This window comes from Phocoena sinus, chromosome 11 (assembly GCF_008692025.1).
Source record: "Phocoena sinus isolate mPhoSin1 chromosome 11, mPhoSin1.pri, whole genome shotgun sequence".
In the NCBI taxonomy this organism is placed as follows: Eukaryota; Metazoa; Chordata; class Mammalia; order Artiodactyla; family Phocoenidae; genus Phocoena; species Phocoena sinus.
Window position 1 is genome coordinate 56,076,735 of NC_045773.1, and position 21,055 is coordinate 56,097,789.

Genomic DNA, 21,055 nt, shown 5'->3' on the forward strand with positions numbered 1-21,055 from the left:
CACCCTTTAGTCTTCTTAAAGGCCCCTCAGGTTAAGTATTTGGATTCTGTTTTGCACATAAAAACATGGAGACTCACAGAGGGGATATAACCCAGGCCTCTGATAAAAGGGCAGGCCCCAAATCTTCTTCCACAACCCGACCCCTCACCTGGGGCAGTGGCCTATTTCAGGGGACTTCAGCAAACAAGGTCCCGTGAGCTTCCAAAGTCATGGTGAAGCCTGAAAGAACCCTTGGACAAGAAGATTGTTGGTTTCAGAAGCATCGTTTTGAACAAGCAAAATTCAAAACTTCACATTTCTTAATCAGAAGGTAAAGCTAAATGATTCTGACCATGGAGAAAATTATTTAAAAAAAAAAAAGCAAAAGGACTGATTTGTCAGTTGGCTGAAAAGTACCTTCACAGAGAATAAACATCAAATATCAGGTCAGTCAGTAACAACAGAATCTTTTTATAAGCTCAAACTTACAAAACCCAGAAAGCACATCAATGAAGCAGATGTGCCTATTTCTGCTCTGCTTCTGGGTCACACATCACGGACTTCCCACAATCATTGTGCTACATTTGTACTCCTCTGTCCTATCAGCTTCCACTGGTAGTAACCACCTCGTTCACACCACATGTGCCCATTTCCCCAAAGCACCTATTTCTTGGACCTCAGATTCTGCAGATTGCTAGGTGTGAAAACTTCCTCTTCCACCCACATTGCTTTAACCAAGATGAGGCCAGAAAGGGACAAGACTAAAAGTATACCAAAGCAGGAAATCGACTTATGCAAGAAGACATGCCAATTTTAGAAAAGCACTGCAATCTCCATTGTGGCCATAATGTCTTAAATGAAAAGGCTTCACATTTACTTTATTTGGTAAAACTTCAAGACTGTCTTTTGCTACAAGCACAATTCCCCATTGATACCTAATAGAAAATCAGCCGTGTTATTACAGGAAACAGAAGGAATAAATGACAGCATGCCTGGGCCTCCCAGCAACACACTCCTGATTTATTTTCCCTCCGGTGTCTGTCTGAAACACAGTGGGCTACTTGCATCCTTACAAATGCTCCTCAATGCCTCTGGCCACACTAGCTCTACCAGTTCTTCCCCTCCACCTTGTTCATAAAATTTAACAAAACACATGGACCACTTTGATAACACAGCAAGGGAATTATTTTTATATTGAGACCTTATTTACTTATTTCAAAGATTCAACCCTTGCTCAAATCACTCACATCTTTCTCAGGATAGCCTACAGAGCCAGTCTAAGTTCTGAGTTAAAAACAGTTCCACAATACAACTTTCTTCCTACCACCTTCACCAGACTGCCTCTGGCTAACCTTGGCTGAAATTCAAGTTCACCTTCAGAACAAAAATTTATCAAAATGAGGATATTAAGATAAATAATTAAGATACGTGTACTGTAGAGGCTGAAAGCAAACTCTAAAGGAGTCTCAAAAATATTCTGAACTATGGTAACACTGAAAAAAGTATAAACACTCCCTAGGTAAGCTCTGCTCCTATTCCTCCCGTGGCAATCCCACAAGGCTCCACCTTAAAAATGGTACTTTTTATGCTGTGCTCTCAGTGCTTGTCTACATCTCCAAATCTACTCGGCCCACATTTTCAAGTATCTGTTAGTAATTCCCAAGTCCCACCAGCATCAGAATTTCCACTTAAAATTTTTATAGTTTAGGGCTTCCCTGGTGGCGCAGTGGTTGAGAGTCCGCCTGCCGATGCAGGGGACACAGGTTCGTGCCCCGGTCCGGGAAGATCCCACATGCCGCAGAGCAGCTGGGTCCGTGAGCCATGGCCGCTGAGCCTGCGCGTCCGGAGCCTATGCTCAGCAACGGGAGAGGCCACAACAGTGAAAGGCCCTCGTTCGGCAAAAAAAAAAAAAAATTTCTACAGTTTAAATCTTTATTCTGCCACCCCAGTGGTTATATTCTCCTTCTTAGCTTAAAAAAAAAAAAAAGCCAGCTTAGATTTATATAGTACACAGAAAAAGCACAATAAATATTTTCAGAAGAAAGGAAAAAGTGGTGGCAGAAGGGATCATTTTACAAACGCCATCACAGGCACGAGCAGGCATTATGAACCTGAGGCTTACAAAGCTCAAAGCAATCTTGCATCACCACCCAGGGATCAAATTTGGGCACACTTTGTGTGGCCCACTTCTATCAAGTCTAAGGTACTTGCGTTTTTGACATCTATACACCTAGAGTTTCCTACAAATATAGCATTAACACCCCTAGAGATAAATAACCATACTAATTGAGTCAATGAAACATGAACTTTCTGTGCTGAGTTAAGAACCCCTTGAGACCAGCTGGAAGTATTTAAAAACATACAAGTTTAAGGCTTGAAGCAGCCTCAACTTCTGATACATATTACTCTCCCTGCCCCTCATCCTCAAATCTCAGATTATGCCATTCAGAATTCTTAAAGGACCTGAGGTTACTGGCAAAGTCTGAAACAAGTCAGTCCTACTCATTCGCAAATTCAATTCGGTGCTAAATGCATAACAGTACAGTGCCTCCTGGGGCTGGTGGAGAATGTCTTGCAGTCTAGGTGTAATTAACTGGCCTATCCTTTCTAATCATCCTTTCTTTAATATAAAGATATGGAACCATATGAAAGACATTTACTGGTCACCACGCAAGGAAATATTCCCATTTTCACATCAGATTTTTCTTCATCTCTCAAGTTATGTGATACATATAGACATACCCCGTCTATAGGTTTCATTCCATTTCTCAAGGAAAAAACTCTAGATTAGAATGAAAGAAACTCCATACCCAGGTTATTTGATATTTTGGTGGTTTTTAAACTTCCAAATATTAAAAAAAAAATTGCAAAACACTGGAGGGTGGTGACCATCAGGGAAAGCATCCTCTGAAATTAATTGTTTTTAAAAATGAACAAGACTTGGACAGGTGTGGGGGTGGGGCAGAAAGGGAAAAATTCCAAAAAGAAGGAACAGCATGTCAAATGGCCTAGATGAAAAACAAAAACAATTTGGCATATGTTAGGTATATTTAAACTTTTTTACCACAACCCCGAGATACTTTACACCTGGACGCAGTACACACATCTATGTGTATTTATGTATGTGTGCAACGGTACCCCTTCCTACCTGACCTGCCTACCTGATCCAAGCTCTCACTACCCAAACTAAGGTTCCTAACACATAAGTTATTTTTAGGATGGAGCTGGTGTCCCTCCCGTAGTGGGGAACACAGGTGCCTCCTGAAGGAGAGAACCTGAAGCATCACACCTGCAACCTTCCCAGCACCGCCCTGGGGCATGGGAGCACTTGGCAGTTTTCCTTCTCAGGGTCCCCTCTCCCTACCCCTGCAGCAGGCCTGGGCTGACAGGCATCACAAAGCCCAGCTCCCTTGCCTCCAAAGCAGGACAAGCCCTGCAGCACACCCTTACTCAGCCTCCTCCCCTCCTGCTCCTGTTCTCCTCCCTCCCTGGCAGGTTTTTCCTAGGAACACTCCATGAATAAATCACCTGCACATAAAACACCCAAGTGGTGCCCGAATCTCGTTCCTCAATACCGTGCCCAAGTAAAGGAACCACGGCTTGTCTGAGAAATGAGTAATTCTATGGCTGGGCCAGGGGAGGCCCTACAGAAGCCAGAGATATCTTGTGTGAGAAAAAAAAAGGAAATGCTCAAAAAATGATGGGAGCACACCCCAAGGACCCAGAAGCTGGTTTGAACAAACTCTCACTGGCCAAATCTGAGAAAACGTGAGTACCAAAATAATTATACATAGTAACAAATGATGAACCATGGAGAAGATAGAAATTCATGAGTCCACACCAGTAACAAATCTGTAAGTTTCTTGTCTACAGCAAAATGTCAACAACCATCTAATAAATGTGGAGAGAGCACTGGAGGTAGAAAACCATCATTCTGTAACCATCATAGGAAAGACTGAATCAGGCAAAAATCATCAATGGAGGCTCAATCAAAGGGAGATTTTTGATGAGGAATGCACATCTGCATGGTCTTCAATGGTCTCCCCACTGATTACTTATTAATTACAAGAGAGGAAAAAACATAGCAAAGAAATGGGACAAGACCTTGGCCGGGTGGTCAAAATTACAACCACCGACACGGACCTCCCATGCCTCCAGGTGTGATGCCCCGATGCAGATGGTTCAGCTGAGATCTCGCTTGGGATCTGAATAAAAGTCAGATCAACACACAATGAAGGAAAGTTCTACCTGTCACTCTCTTGCGCTTGCAGTGTCTTCCTGTTATTCTTGGATAAAATTCAAACTCCACCAATGGGTTTAGGAGACATTGCCTGATCACAGTCCAAACCCCACAGGGCCTCCAAAAACATCCCTCTTTGACTTCAATTCTTCTCTCTTTCCTGTGCTCTCTGCTAATGCCAGCGTTTTTAAATTTTGGAGAACAGAGGACTTTCCTGGCAGTCCAGTGGTTAAGAATCCGCCTTCCAATGCAGGGGACTCGGGTTAGATCCCTGGTCAGGCAACTAAGCTCGTGGGCCACAACTACTGAGCCCATGTGCTCTAGAGCCTGCTCGCCGCAATGAAAGATGCTGCATGCCGCAACGAAGATCCCACGTGCCGAAATAAATAAATTTCAGAGAACAATTTCAGGTTGTTAATCTAATGAGACAAAAGCAATATATTTTCTAGTGCAAACATGATTTGAGCTTAGCAATACATAAAACGTGGGAAGTCAGATTTTTAGCTCTCAACTTGAATATAATTTGTGTGTAACCAGATACTGTGAAAACACAGAAGCAATAAAATAAAAAATCTTCTAATCAACTACATTATAGTATTTTTCCATATTAATCACACAATGCTCAGAAAAAAAAAAAAGGATTCTCCCAACCGTTTAGATGTCTAACTTGAAAAGCAGAATCTTCCAGTGACTGAGGGTGCTGGTATACCTAAAGCTCATCCACCTCCATCTCCTTGGCAACCACTAAAAGAACCCATGCAACCTAAGTATTCCAAGAGCCGCCACAATGCCATCCTCCCAAGATACACACACCTTACTCATGGATTCCTCTTATTCTTCCCCACGTTCTTCCCCTTATTAGACTTCTGGAAGAAAACACCCATGAAGGGAGACACATGCACACACTTAACGGAACTTCTCTCCTGCTGCCCCCACTGTGAATCCACCCTAATAGACGGGGCAGGGAAACTTCCTACCCTACTCAAAGAGGAAAAGGTAGAAGAAAAACAGAGGAGAAGGGAATCTCTTCCAGTTGTTAGAAAAGTAAGAAATCAAACTTCTCAGGCCCAGGTTCCTGTGAGTTGTCATCTGGGAATATAATAATGTCAGATGATTTCTCTGGACTCTGGAAGCAGCAAAGGCTTAACTGGGTGTCCTTTCAGGACAGCACTGGGCTGGACTTCCCATGACTTGGCTATTTTACAACTTGTTAAGGGCAGAGGTTAAATTCTAGAACTTTATCCAACAGAGATAGAAATAATATCTGACCAGTGGGAAAGATAATGCCCAAAATGACAGTTTATGGCCCTATTTAAATTAACCAGTTTTTATCTAAGCCAACAATCTGTGACATATTCTAGTATCTACCTTCTCAATGCTTTCTGGAGTGTTTTTTACATTTTACTGGTTCCCTTACTAATTACTGAGTTGAAGAAAATCTTCAACACATATTCACTTTGTATTAGCATAAGTAATCATTTTACCTTTCTGGAAATTCTACTTCAACAAGCACCACTTGTAACACCCTTTCTATAAGTGATCAATAAACAACCTCTAAAATTTCAATCACCTAAGCTTGACTGGATTTTTAAAATAAATACAATACTTGCAGAAAGAGTTATAAATTGGTAAAGTTATAACTTGGAATAAGACTAACTGCTTAAGTCCTTTTATAGGAGAATGAACTATACTGTATATTTCTTGAATCATTACTATGTGATCAAAGGTCCTGTTTACAGCTACAGATGTAGGGAGAACTTCCCTAGGAGCCGGGAGATTAGGCTGATAAGAAAACAAAGCTGAAGATCAAGTCAATAAACCTGGGAGATTTCAGAGCTGTGTTTCTCTGCATGTTAGAACTGCCCGTGGACTATTTTAAACCGCCAGAGCCTTGGGCAAAGTAATTCTGAACATCTGCAAGTGCAAACAGCAACTAGTATTTTTTTAAAATTTCTCTCTCCCTCACACTTTCCCTGGGTGTTTTGGACTCTCCTCCAGCTTTTCCTCTTTGCACTCAAATAGTAAGAGAAAATAGGGAACGTAATTATGGCTGATAAGCTTCCAAAGAGTGCTGGTATTGCCTCTACATTCACAGAAAGGAAAATTACTTAAATAAAACTACATATAAGTATGCAACCTGCATTTCATTGTTGGGTTCAGAATTTCTTGAGAAAAATGGACAGTTTGTTAAAATGGCAGTTAGTTAAAAGCCGCTGCCAAATGAAAATCAAACTTGTATGAAGATTTTTTAAAACCTAACATAAACCAATGAGAAAACAGATTTTGCTATATAAGCTTCATTTGGCATATCTACTCATCTCAGAAACATACCACTGTGTACTGTAAGAAGCAAGAGGAATATCAAAATATGAACCTATGTTTCAACCTATGAACCAAACAAAAATTAAGTTTAAAAAGAAAAAAGCTGACTTCAATACATTTGTATCCTGATATTTAAACAAAGAAATATTTAAAAAATCGTCCTACTTGCTGAGTCCACTTTCTTACTTTCCATTCCAATTTTGTTTCCATGTCTGCTTTCATCTGAATTTCCAATGAGCATCATGTTGTTAGACTGGACCATCACCAGCCACCCAGCTGAAGTCAAGAGCCTAGGAATTACTCTTCATGCCTCCCTTTTGCTCACCACTCTTCTTCTATTCAACAGCAAGTCCTGTCAATTTCTCCTCCAAAACATCTTCCGAAGCTTTGTCTTTCTTTCCATGTCTTCCTAATACCAGCTCAGGCCAATACATACCAACATATCTGGCCTGGACTGCTGCTACCATCTTAACCTTCCTCTCAGGGCCCCTCTACAATGCTACCACTGCTACCAGGGTAGTAAAGGCATAACGTATCATATTATGTCACTGCCCTCTTTAAAACCTTCCACACGTTTTTGATAACATCAGGAAAAGTCCAAATGCTTACTTATCACCGCTCAAGCCCTGCAGCATCCAGGTTCTGCCTACCTTCCCAGCATCTTTCCTGACAGATCTCCTCCACACTCTGGCCCTCACTGCAATCAAATCATTTAAGCACTTGCACCTTGGAGCGCCTTAGCATACTGGTTCCTTACCTCTTTACAGGACTGCTTTCTCTGGTCCTTCAGATGCCAATTCACATGACACTTCCTCCTAGTGCTCTTCACTGACCCTTCCACCTAAAGTGGTCCTCGCTTTACCATCTACCTCTGTCACCGCTTATTTTCTTCACGTTTACCACAATCTGTAAAAGTGTGTACGGGGAGAGGGGTGCTGCCTTCTTTCTTCCACCACCACAACACCAGATCTAGACAGAGCAGGGACTTTCTGTCCTATACACTAGTTTCCTAGGGCCTAGAACATGACACGACACACAGTGAGGTGGCAACAAGTATCTGTTTACTCCATAAGGACTCAAACGGCGGCAGGGCCGGCAGCACGGCCTGCAGCCGGGCTGGACGTGGGATTCTAAGTCCCACCCGGACTCGGCTCCCCCAGTCACAAGACGTCAGCTACGTCTATTTCCTTCTCCCTGAGTCACCAAAGGGGCTGTTTCACTTCTTGCTCTCCAAAGGTCGTAAGCCATTCCTCCTCCCACCGCCTTGAGTTTTCACATCCATAAACGAAGGGAATGTCCTAAAGCCAATCAGCACTCCCCCCAGACCCCGCAACTCTGCGAGCATCCTCCGCGCCGGGTACCGCAGGGGACCTCTGAGGACGGCGTCGGAGGCGGGCACTGACGCCGCGCAAGCACCAGGAGGCGCGCCGAAGTCAAGGGGACCGGGAGTCCGGGAACACTTTCCAGAGAAACGGGCCCTCGTCCTGACGGTGTGTTCAAGTCGGACCACAGATATTTAAAGGAGCCTGTGCCCCAAACTGTGCAAAGAGCACTGATGACAAGGAGGCAGGCGCTAGGGGGGAAACGTCCGCAAGCCACAGTTCGGACCGCCATCCCGAACCCTCCTGCCGAGGGGCCGGCGGGCCGGGAGCCGGGGACGCGGGAGGGCGGGGCGGCCTCTGCGCCGCGCCACCTCCAGCCCGCCCCCTTGCCCCACGCCCGCCGCACGCCCCCGAGGCTCCGCAACCCCCGCCTCCCGCCCCGTACCTGTGCGGTCGAGGGCCATGTCCGCGCGCGGGAGGTGGCAGCCGCTGTGGCCGCCCGCACAGGTGGGGCGGGGTTGGGCCCCACGTGGAGATGGGGGTGGGCCGGCACGCGGGATCAGGAGGAGGAGCGCGGGGCCCTACGCAAAATCTGGGCGGCCCCTACCCCTCTGACTTCCTGGTCGCGACTTCCGCCGCCCACTGCGCCTGCGCATTCCTAACCCCGCGCTCAACCCCGTGACCCGAGTGAGAGAGGACTTGGAGGAAGGACCGGGGAGGGGGCGTCGCTGCGCGCCCGGGGTCGGGGGGGGGCCGCCTGGACCGCGCAGGCGCGCTGGGGGCCAAAGGGAGCGCCTGCTGGCCCATCCTGTAAGTAGCGTGCCCGGGGGATGCGCGTCCCGGGGCGATTCGGTTCAAGTCCAAGCCTCTCCCTGCACTCCCGCCTTCGAACCAAAGGAAACAGACTGCTCCTTTGTTTTTTCTTCGTTAACGTTCATTCATTCATAAGTGTCTATTTCATGCCTGCTAGGTTCCAGCCACGGTTCTGAATACTAGAGTGAAATAACTGGATAAAAATAAGGTCCTTAAGTCCCGAGGCGCACAGTGTTGGCGGGGAACCCGGGTATGGGCAGCACGCTGCTAAATGCGGCGAGCGGCACTTAAAGGCGGTGCAGCATCCTTGCACTGTGAGTAGCATCCTGATTCCGCACCCCCCCCCCAGATCGGAAGCCTGTGCCACCCCTGGAGGTTACAATTAGGAAGTGGGCGTTAGGGGTACCTCTGTCTCGTGAAATGATACCCTCAGGGCGCACAGTCCGACTTGGGTGATGCTACAAATCCCCACTCTGGCAATTAAAGCTGCATGTTTGTGAGAAAAAAATGAAGGGAGGTGATAGCCATCGTCCTCAAGAACCCCAACTGTCCCCTTCTCAGTAGAAGAAACTTTCTGAGTAGCAATGATGCTCATACCCACTCACCAACCAGCCTTCAGAAAGGCTCTCTTGTCGTATCTAGGTATAGCTAGCTCCAGCCCCCGAAGGGTGAGGTGAAGGGTGAGGTGCGGATGGGGACAGATGCGGATGGGGACAGATGGGACAGATGTTAGAAAAACAAGGAGCAGCTGCTTCCCTGTGAGGGATTTAAGGCTTTCAAAACGATCCCCTCCCCACCTACATGCAAGCCCTCCTCCCCTGCTGCTGCTTCCGCCTGGTCAGTTGGCAGAGAAGCTGACGAGGTGGGAGCAGGGCTGGGAAAGTGGGTCTCTGCTCAGCAGGTCTTCCGTTTAAGGGCCTATTTGGGCATAACGGCCCTTATTACAGCTGTAGGATGAGGTGCCAAGCTGGAGAATTAATGTTTCATTCAGCCAGGCAGGAAACTGGGTATGTTTATAAATGTGTTTTAGAAGCACACCAAATTCATTCTGGAGGTGAAGAATTAATGTAGAAAGTAACTCTTTTTGAGGAAATGAGGTGAGGTATAAAAGCACAAGTCAGACACGCTTAAGTAGTTAAACAAAATTTTCCTTATACAAATGGGTGTCATGGTAAAGGCGGATCCTTGGAAAGCATCAGAGACCTAAATGCCTCCACCTGAATCCTGCTTTATGACCCGTTAGCTTGCTAGGTTGGCTAAGTCCCAACGTTTCTCTTGACTTTAGTTTCTAATTTGCAAGGTTGTTGTGAGAAATAAATGTAATACCATCTAACACTCTTTCAGTCATTCAAGGACCACTTCCACAGTTTTTGCCATCACTGAGTATCACTTGAACCATTATTATTTAATGTTTTTTTATTTAATCAACTCACTTAAAAAAAAAAAACCTAAATGAATACTCTCTACTTTAGCCCTTATCCTAAGCAAGAATATCTGTAAAATCATGGGTGGTGTGTGCCCCATAAATCAGTGTATGGTCAGGCCACTCAGAATGGCTGTTCTCTTGGTCTCTGTAACATCCCCTGCCCAGCCAGTGCCTGCCTCACCTACACCCTACTCACATGACTGACCTTCCTATGTACTTGCCCCAGGCCCCAGGTCCTGCCCGGTGTCTGCCATATACGGTGGGATGTTGGTCCACTACCTTGCTTCAGACACGTAAGCTCTCTCATCCATTAAACCATTGATGTCTCTGTTGCTGGACTCCAGGCAGACTCCTTTCTTGGGTCTTGAAGCTCTTCCTGCAACAGGACTGCTAGACCATCACACTAGGAGCACTGGCAAAAACAGCACATCACTGCCTGGTACACAATAGCGCATTCCTCTCCTCCCTCATATCAAACTAGGTCGTGTGGGGGCAGTCTTTACAATCTGCATGGGAAAGAGAAGTCAAAATCATAAAAAGGCAATTGGCAATTCAAAACAGAAGAAATTTCCTAAGGGATCACACGATGAATAGACAATTTGGGGGTGCTTACCGCCATAGGAGCAGAAGAGGGAGGAGGGTCCGTAGTCCTGGCAATGAGCAGCGATTGTTATCCAGCCACAATCCTGGATTCAGGCATTGAGACCCTAACGGCCCCACAGTTGCTGTCCCAGAGATTGAGTGCCAGGACGGTTAGAAAAGACGTCAAAGATGAGGAGAAATTAAGGTTCGGCCTTGAAAGATGGGTGGCACGGGTAGGCAGAGAAGAAGGCTTGCCATGCTAGAAGAATGAGCAAAAGTGTCTGGGGTTCGAGCTGTTCTTGAGGGGGCGTGGAAAAGGAGGGAGGGAAGAGAGAGAAGGACACACGAGCAGGAGCGCAGGGGGAGCTCAAGGCTGCACTGCGGCTCGGGGGTGGGCGACGCCCGAAACCATATTGATGAACATGGGGAAGCGAGGATGGTTATAAATAAGACTGAAAATATTAGAAAACCCAGATTCCCAAAGCCTTAAACATTAGGTTGCAGAGGACTTGAATGTGTTGCTATAAGCAGCTGAACGCTAACAAGTAGAAAAATGGCATTGTGGTCAAAGTGATGTTTTTCAAAGATTTTGCTGTAGGACAGATTTCGGGGGGTGTGAAGAGAGCTAGCAGTTGAGCAGAATAGTAAGGAGCCTATTGCAGTCGTTGAGGCAGAATCAGATGATAACCTGAACTGAGGTGTGTGAAATGTACAAAGAAAGGGTGAGTGTGAGAGTAATTGCAAAGGGAGAATCTATACTTCCTAATTGTACTTAGTAGAAAAGGAGTCGAGAAGGATTTCCAGGTGATTGAATTCCTTGACAAATGTGTACAGACCAATGAGAAAGTCATGGTGATTTATTCCTGAGGGTCAATCTGCCCTTGACCCTCATTACTGGGGAGCAATACTGAGACCAAGGGGAAGTCAGGGAGAAGATGCAGGACACAAGGGAGCGAGGACAGCGGCTGAACCATGGCAGAGCATGTGAGGTGTGTAGACTAAATGTCTGTGTATGTGCATATATATATGTATACATATATATTTATTTTTTAGTCTAATAGCCAAGGAATGTGCAAGTACAAACAAATATCTTGTTTATCAAGTCAATTTTGACTGGATCTAGCATTCCTTTTTTTTTTTTTTTTTCCCGGTACGCTGGCCTCTCACTGTTGTGGCCTCTCCCGTTGCGGACCACAGGCTCCAGACGCGCAGGCTCAGCGGCCATGGCCTCACGGGCCCAGCCGCTCCGGCGGCATGTGGGATCTTCCCGGACCAGGGCACGAACCCGCATCCCCTGCACTGGCAGGCGGACTCTCAACCACTGCGCCACCAGGGAAGCCCTAGCATTCCTTTCTGCTCTAAGTTGAAATCCAGTTATTGTTTTGAAATTGAAATGGTAATCAGCCCTGGCTTGCTTCTAACCTCCGCCTAGCTTCTGAATCAAAGACGATACCTTTTTGTGTGTGTGATTTTTTTTTTTGAAGTACAGTTGATTTACAACATTGTTTTAATTTCTGCTATACAGCAAAGTGATTCAGTTATACATTCTCTTTTAATATTCTTCTCCATTATGGTTTATCATAGGATACTGAATACAGTTCTCTGTGCTATCAGTAGGACCTTGTTGTTTATCCATTCCACATATAGTAGCATACATCTGCTAACCCCAAACTCCTACTCCATCCCTCCCCCAACACACTCCCCCTTGGCAACCACCAGTCTGTTCTCTATGTCCATGATTCTGTTTCTGTTTTGCACGTAGGTTCATTTGTGTCATATTTTAGATCCTATGTATAAGTGGTATCATACTGTATTTGTCTTTCTCTTTCTGACTTACTTCACTTAGTATGACAATCTCTAGTTTCCTCTATGTTGCTGCAAATGACATTATTTCCTTTTTATGGCTGAGTGGTATTCCATTGTATATATGTACCACATCTTCTTTATCCATTCATCTGTTGATGGACATTTAGGTTGTTTCCATGAAAGACCATACTTTTTAATCCACCTATAGCTCTGCTCTGCCCTATCTTTGAGCCATTGAGAATTAAATTTGGAAGAATATTAGAAGCCCTGTTCCTACCAGTAGACAGACTTTGGAACTAGTTCTTGGTTAGGAAGATCTCTATCTGAGGGTCGCTGGTGGCCCTGTCTACTTTCTGAGCTGTGATTTAGCTCCCGGAACACCACGGCCTGTGCCCTCTCCGATTTGAATGGCCTGAAGTCCAGGTTGGTACTTGTACTAGTTCACTAAGGCTGCCATTACAAAGTACCACAGGCTGGGTGGCTTAAACAACAGACATTTATATTCTTACAGTTGGAGGCTAGAAGCCCAAGATCAAGGTGCTGGCAGGGTTGGCTTCTGCTGAGGTCTCTCTTCCTGGTTGTAGATGCTATCTTCTCCCTGTGTCTTCACATGGTCTTCCCTCAATGTATGTCTATGTCCAAATTTCCTTTTCTCATCAGGAGACCAGTCGTATTGGATTAGGGCCCACCCTAATGAACTTCCTTTAACTTAATTACCTCTTGAAAGACCGTATCTCCAAATAAAGTCACATTTCTGAGGTACTGGGACTCAGGAATTCAACATATTAATTTGGTGGGGACACAATTCAGCCCATAACAGGTCTTCCCTGAATCCCAAATTACTTGGCTGGAGCCCTGACAACCTGCCTAGTGTTAGCCTCTCCCCAGAGGAATATACTTTGTCCCTGTTTCGCTGGTGGTTAAATAGGACCCCTTTCACTCAGGATCAGCCCTCTGAGCCACTTCAGAGCTCCTGTCCGCCCCTCATTGCCCATATCCAACTGATCACAACTTCCACTCAACCTTTATTTCTTCTACAACCACACTGTCATCACTCTTAGTCCAAGATCACATTTGCAGAGATGATGACAACAGCTTTCCTACCTCGCTTTCTGTCCCCAGGCCTTTCCTCCACCCACCCATCCATCCTCTCTAATCCATTTCACCCTCAAAGTCAAATATGATCATAAAACTTGTCATATCAAATCCTTCAGTGGTTCCCTGTACAAATAAAACCATTTCCTTTAACGAGCTCACAAAACTCTTTATAAACTAGTCCCAGCTACTATATCATCCTTTCATAATCATTCCTGTACTCTGCAATTTCTGCTATATAAACTTATTTGCAATTGTTTATTAAAGTATCTGTGAGACTATTCTGTGAACTATCCCAGGAAAATGGGTCAGATTCTGTGTTGAACATAAACATTTGAAACATTGCAGAAAGAGTATGTAGTGTAAGGAGAGGGCCTTTGGAACTAACAGAGCTGAATTCTAATTCCATTTCCCCTTCTTTTTAACTTTTTTTTATTGAGATATAACTTATATACAGAAAAGGGCACAAATATTTGTGCAGCTGAGTTTTTAACATATGTCCATACTTTGAACCACCATCCATGTTCAAGATATAAAACATTTCTCATCATCTAGAAGGTTCCCTGATACCCCATCATATCCAAACCCCACCCCACAAAAGTAACTACTCTCTTGACTTCTATGAGGATTTATTAGTTTTGCCTGCTTTTGAACTTTAATAAATGTAATAATACAGTGTGCAGTCTTTCATATCTGGCTCTTGTTCAACTTGAAAGCTAAGAGACTCATTCACATGTGAATGGACCTACCCATCTCCTCTCCTACGTCTAATTCCATTTGATAAGTCATTCTCCACCTGAGCCTCAGTTTTCTCAATAAGACTATCCCTGCATGACTGATGTGAGCGTTAGATGACCTATATCAAACCTTACTGATGCTTTCTGCCACAAAGCAGGCTGTTCCTGAATTCTAGCTATTGTTACTGTGATGAGTATCTTTTAGAAAATGGATCTTTTGAACTATTATTGCACTATATTCAGTTTTTTTGTTTTTGTTCTTATTTTTTTAACAGAGTAGTTCAGAGCTACTTTGCCTTCAGGACTGAAATCTAGGTAACAACATGTTTAAATCAAGATTATGTGAAGCACTCTTCAAAGGAGATTTAACAGTGTGCCCTATCACTTATCAGGTGAGAAAAGAAAAGTGTGAAAAAATCACCTCTCACCTCTGCAGAAGGCTTTCTGTATTTTATGTTTTATTTTTACTGTGTATCGTTTTTGGGGTGGCCTCCTATGAGAGAGACCACAATTTTCTCTGGGTCAGAGACTCTTATTCCTAAAAATACAATAATAATAAAGATCATGATAATATACAACATGACTTACACTGGAGATCTCTTACGTTGGTCTCCTGCAGATGCTATGATCTTTGGAAACTTTTTGACAGGAGCTGACAACCTTGACAAATAACAGTAGTGCTTTCTGTTGTACACTGAATCTGAAATATCAATGACATCCTAGTTAGCTGCACTGAAAACATCTCAAGGTTCTTTTGCTTATTTAGAGGAATAAGCAGTGAGAACTTTAGTGACATACACCAAATAGCTCTGCATTGTTAACCTGACAAGGACAAACTTGCTGAATTCATTATCTATTTCTCCTCCAAACTGGAGAACCTACTATGTACCATGCACCATGCTAGTCCTGGGGAAACAAAGAGAAATAAGATGAAGTCCCTACCCTCAAGGAACTCAGAGTCTAGAGGGAGAGAGACAAACACATCAACAAATAATTACAGCCCAACATGAGAGAAGGTGGATGTGGTAGCCTGGAGGAGGGAGAAATTAATTTGAATACCAAGGACTTTATATAAATGCTTATACTTGAATACCAGTGTCCTCATGTCCTGACATGACACCTCTCTTTAAGGTGCCTGACCTTAAATAAGTCAATGAAGCTTTGCCTCAGGACATATTAGATACGGATCTAATTACATCAGTTTATTTCCTGAGGATGAAATTGTTAGATACAAAATGTAGAAGCCATTAAGAGACAAGTTTTCTATCATGTATAGAAAAGGTGATGCCTCTTTTCAGCCAAAGAGATACAGACATTTGAGACTGAGAAAATCCAGATGAACTGGAACCTCTGGTTATTTTCACTGAGGTTCAGCTCTATTCCTGCCTTTCTGCGTCTTCACTCTTCTTTGAGCCACAAAGACTTGTGTATGGGACACGTCTGGTACACCCTCTCAGCCCCAGCTCTTGCTGTGGCCACCAGCGCTTTGTAGGTTTCAACCATCCTCAGACGCAACCTGGCGGCACCTCGTGTGTCTCACTCGCTCCTCTGACACCTTGGAGTGGAGCATCCACGGGCTCTCTCAGCTGTCATATACACAATGACTTACAGAGGGAATTAGTGCCCAGGGGCCCACCTTGATCAAGGTGGGTGGGATCCAGTGGATAAATATGTCCTGCTTTCTATTCCTGGGCAGACAGTTCTGAAAGCACACTTTATACGACACCTCGAAGGCCCCATGGTATCCAGCCCCAGTGACCTGTAACATGGGTCCACGTTATTATCCTTCCCTCCTCCCCTGATTCATTCCTCCCTCTCATTCCTGCTCCTGGGACTGTACTGCAAGACAATCCACTTGTACATGATCTAGGCTACAAAAGCACTTGCTGATTGCTTACCACTTTTTGTTTAAGCTAATTCAAATTGGTTGTCCTAATAAATACAAACGCCTGCAATGGTTCCCTCACTGCCCACAGAATAAGATCATAAAGCAGCAGAACTGAATGGGAACCCGTGGAAATCCGACCCAGAGTTTACATTCTTTTTTTTTTTTTTTTTTTTTTTTTTTTTTGCGTCGCGGGCCTCTCACTGCTGTGGCCTCTCCCGTTGCGGAGCACAGGCTCCGGACGCGCAGGCCCAACGGCCACGGCTCAGGGGCGCAGCTGCTCCGCGGCACGCGGGATCCTCCTGGACCGGGGCACGAACCCGTGTTCCCTGCATCGGCAGGCGGACTCCCAACCACTGCGCCACCAGGGAAGCCCCAGAGTTTACATTCTTGACTTCTGCCGTGTGAATGTCTGTCACCCTTTCCGCAACCATCAAATTCTAACTATGCAAAATGCCATTGGAAATACATAAAAATCCAGGCACAAAAGAACAGACGACTGTCCCCAGCCCACTATTTGCCTGCTCTTTTCCTATTGTGACCTGAGTCTACATTCCACACTTTATTTCACTGTTTAGTGTTGAAGTTTTAGGTTGTTTCTCATTTTCCGTTTAAAATTAACACTGAGATAAATATTCTAAAAATAAAGCTTTCACCTCTAGCTCTGTTTATCTCTGAAGGATAATTCCTAGAAGTAGAATTACTGTGTCAATTACTGTGGATAAATTGTCAACAATAGGTAAAGTCATTTAAATATATTGGCTAAATTGATACAAACAGGCATGTTGTTAAAGCTTATTGAGTCTCATTAGCAGTGATAAATATTTTGCATGCTTTTATTGTCCTCCTATGAATTGTGCATATTATTTCCCATTTAAAATTAGGCTGTCACTATTTTCCTTACTGATTTATACATTATCTTTCTATATAAAGCCTTTTTCTGTCCTGTTTGTGGCATTTATTTATTGTAATTGTTGTTTTCCTTTTACTTAATTTGACAGACTTATATATGGAGTATTTTTCTGTGTTGTTTATCCCATTATTTAATTCTTAGCGAGAGATAACTCATTCTCTCCTCTATGTTTCTTCTGTTTTCTGTTGGTTAAATAATAGATTTCTATTTTACATCTATTTCTTTTCTTCCTTTTTATTTCTTCTTATTACAGTAGGAATTGAATATCTAACTTGACCACTTTTTCCAAATAACAAACCCACTTTCCTAACACTATTTTCCCAGAAGTAGTTATTGAATAACCTCTCTTTTCCTTTTCAGCTCTATCTTATCTAGGATCTATTTCTAGGCTATTCATCCTGTCCATCTCTCTGCCTATTTCTGTGACTGCTGTTACTGTCATAGTCTTTTCATTTTTCAACTGACTCAAGCTCTGGAAAGGTAACGCAAAAGGGGCCACCTGTGAAATACTGCTAATGACAGCCTCTTCAATTTACCATTAAGAGGGCAACATAAGCTGCATTTTCAGAAGGTATGAATAACCCAACTCTTACTTAATTATACTGGAAGTATATAGTATCCCAATTATAAAAAGTATTAACCATGAAAAATTGCATGCCCTGTTTACTTTCAGGGTAAACACCTTCCTGAATTTGTAGATTGGTTTTGCTTTGTAGCTTGGGTTTAAGTATAAATGATAGTATATTTCTCCCATAAACTAAATAGGTTAAAAACAAAGAAGAAACTGTCAACTTCTCTAAACCAGATACAAGAGATAACAGCTAAGCCACTATGTCAAATTTAAAATGAAAACTTTTAACTGGGACAAAGAAATTGACAGCAAAAAATCCTTACTCACAGAAATTATGGTATTATATAGGAAGCTCAATTTTATCACAACTAGATGAAATTCCCTATAATTTGTAATTTCAAATTATTATTGGTAACAAACAAGAACAATGGGCGATGTATGGCCTGATAAGCATTATTCTCTAGTGCTGACGCTTTTCTGATTTTGATTCTTTGATCTCTTGGTCCAAGAGTGGCCCATTTTCTCAGTTTCGAAAGTATAGAGATATTCCCTTCCACTACAAGGCAAATAAAACAACCCTGGGAGGCCACTCCAAAAAATGGGGAACAATAATTCCCAATTATGTCCAGTGTGCAATATTGTCAATATTAAATAAAGAAACAATGTTGGAAATGCTAGCCAATGTATGACATGCAATTGGTAGTCAATAAATGTTAGATGTCCTATAGTAGTACTTATGCAATCTGTGAATCCCGGAAATACCTTAGGCATATCGATGAGCTTACCCTTAGAAAATAGAAATGGCCATAAGCGATCACATTTTCTGGTCAAGAGAGTGAGTTGCTCTTGTAGTGGTCCTGAGAAGACTGTTGAAACACATGAGTACCCAATTAGACACCTGGTGTTCTAGAAAGGCTATTGGAGGAGAGAAGGAGTAGCTCTGCTCCTTGGGGGAGGTACATTTTCCACTATGCAGAATAGAATCACATTCCCTAAGAGGACGTTTACTGTCAAGGGATGACAGAAGTAGGAAATCATTAAAGGTGCTGCTTCCATAAATGGGTGCAGAAACATTCTCAGCCCCTCTGAGACATCCAACACTGTAGCCTACCCCCATCTGTCCTTTTTGAAAACCTTTTATCTCAGTAAGATTGATACTATACTCACCTACTTCTCCCATGAATTCTGCTCTTTTTTTTGTTCTTTGACTAACCCTCTTCCATTAAAAAATTTTTGGCTTTCCCATTACGTTCAATTTTGAGAGCTCTGGCCTTCTCTGTGGCCTCTTAGAAAAGTGATCCATCCTCAGGGATGCAACTGTTGCATTCTATGTGGAGGGTTCCCAAATGTTACTTGAGTTCTAATTTCTCAAGTTACAGGCTTGCATCCCCAGCTCTCCACTGAATAGTTCTGATGTCTTACTGATAACCTCAAACTCGGCACATTAGGAAAGACTTACCTTCTGTCATCCCTATTTCAATCAATATTGTCAGAGCTCAGCTAGTACTTAACATCTGAGTCATCTTTGAATGGGAAGTTCTGTATTTCACTCCCTAAATCCAAACTATGTTGTGTAACTTCCTGTAAAACCATGCATCTTTCTTTCCTCACAGTCAGTGTATCTGTGCAGACCCGTACCCCTTTCCTAGCCAGACTATTTCTGTAGCCTCCCAACTGCTTCAGACCTGCAGGTTTTCTTCTCTCCCATTCATTCTGTGCACAACTACATGATGCCTTGTAAAACCATTTTCTATCTCATCATGTCATTGTTTCCTGCAAGCCCTTTAATGACCCCAGATTTTCCACAGGCTAATTTCCAAATTACCAGGCCTACCTCTGGCCTGATTTGAGTTTATAATCCCACTCCTTCCCCCTTATCTCCATCCCTCTGGAGCCCCAGTTCATTCCATTTATAGTAAGTTTCAGAAAGGCAGTTACTCTTTAAAGAAAGGGTGAAACAGAGCCCTAAAACCTTTCTGAGATACTTTGTATTCTGTCCAGGACACCTCCTTATGATTACAAACCCCTTCTTTAGAGATACACTTTGATTCCACAAATTCAAAGTAGCACTAGTGTTCTAGAAGTCACCCCAATAAGCACCCTTTGACACTCCCCTTATAATCCGAACCTTGAGAACATGTAATTTTCCCAAGTTTTTTCTTCATTCATACAAAGATCATAAAAAGAAATAGATGCTTCAATGTTTGTATTTTCATCACTTTAGGTTTATTTTTATTATAAAATATTTTAAATAAAAAGTATAATAGGTAGTCCTGTACCATCACTAGATTTATTAGATGGGAAAGGTCAAAAGACATATTTACTGCAGGTCACTTTAGAAAATGTTTTTTACTTTGGTACATTCTAGTGAATGTTTGCTCATTGACAGCTATTAATGATTGGATATTATAATTTTAATCTGTTGATTAAGAAGCAAATAAACTTGCATTGATTTCTTTGGCAGTGTCTCAGGGATCACAAGAATGAGTCCTGTGACCCAAACTTCTAGTTCACCTGAAGCTCTATAAGTTAATACTGTGGCAATGACCAAGAAGATACAAAATATAGTGAAATTTGTGTAATGTTTGTGTTAAATGTTGTCTATGGCTTGATGGGAATGGAAAAAGAGTCCGTCTAGGAAAGAACAAATCTGTAGGTATTCTTTAATTAGACTCAGAACTAAGTTATCCAGTGAGTTTCCCATCATGTCTTAGCTACCAGGAAACTTGCAGTATTTTAATTGCTAAGTTTCATAAATTAACTCATCCCAGGTCCCTGATACATCTGTTATTCTCCTCTTTTTTAACAGGTTTTTGTACTTTTAATTCTTAATTGTCTTATTTACATGCTTTAAAAAATGAATTTAATCATTTATTGAACATGTGGGTATTTTAAAAAAACACAGAAACATACTAATGTGACATACTGATGAAAATCAGAGAATTCCAAGATACAATTTTTCACCTCAAATTTAATCAAGTTTCTTATAGAGATGACATTGATAGTTACTTGTTTTAAAAGAGAATAATAACAAAGCCTAATTTTCATGAAATCCACAGTAATCTAAAAGCTCTAATTTCATTTTACCATCCACTTTCTCTTAAACACCAAACTTTTTACCCAAGCTAGTAGCAAAAGAATTGATGAAGATGTATCAACTTTTCTTGCCGTTTTGATAACACAGTCAAGGACTCAAATTGAAATTTTAAAAAATGGAAAGAGAAATAAGATCACTGAATTATTTACAAATGGAGAACTATGTTGCCCACTAAAGTCCCTCATTGTAAAAGTGAGGCATCTCAGTCTCTGTTCATGGTCCACAGATCAGTCTGGCCACTGTATTCATTGAAGCAAAGCAATGGGA

At 42.8% G+C, this 21,055-nt stretch overlaps 1 protein-coding gene across 3 annotated transcripts in view; it reads right to left on the reverse strand.

Moving 5' to 3' along the window:
- The window catches only part of CMC1 (C-X9-C motif containing 1), a 79,275-nt gene extending 70,827 nt beyond the window's left edge, over window positions 1-8,448 (reverse strand). The window contains exon 1 of one of the 3 annotated variants that reach the window (XM_032647908.1): window positions 8,309-8,448. In XM_032647908.1, the coding sequence (XP_032503799.1) occupies window positions 8,309-8,327 (19 nt within the window). In that variant the 5' untranslated portion in view covers window positions 8,328-8,448. Of the gene's footprint in view, window positions 1-6,706; window positions 6,801-8,308 lie in introns of those variants that run through there. The other 2 variants (XM_032647907.1, XM_032647906.1) reach the window with 2 other exon arrangements.
- Window positions 8,449-21,055: the final 12,607 nt, after the last annotated feature.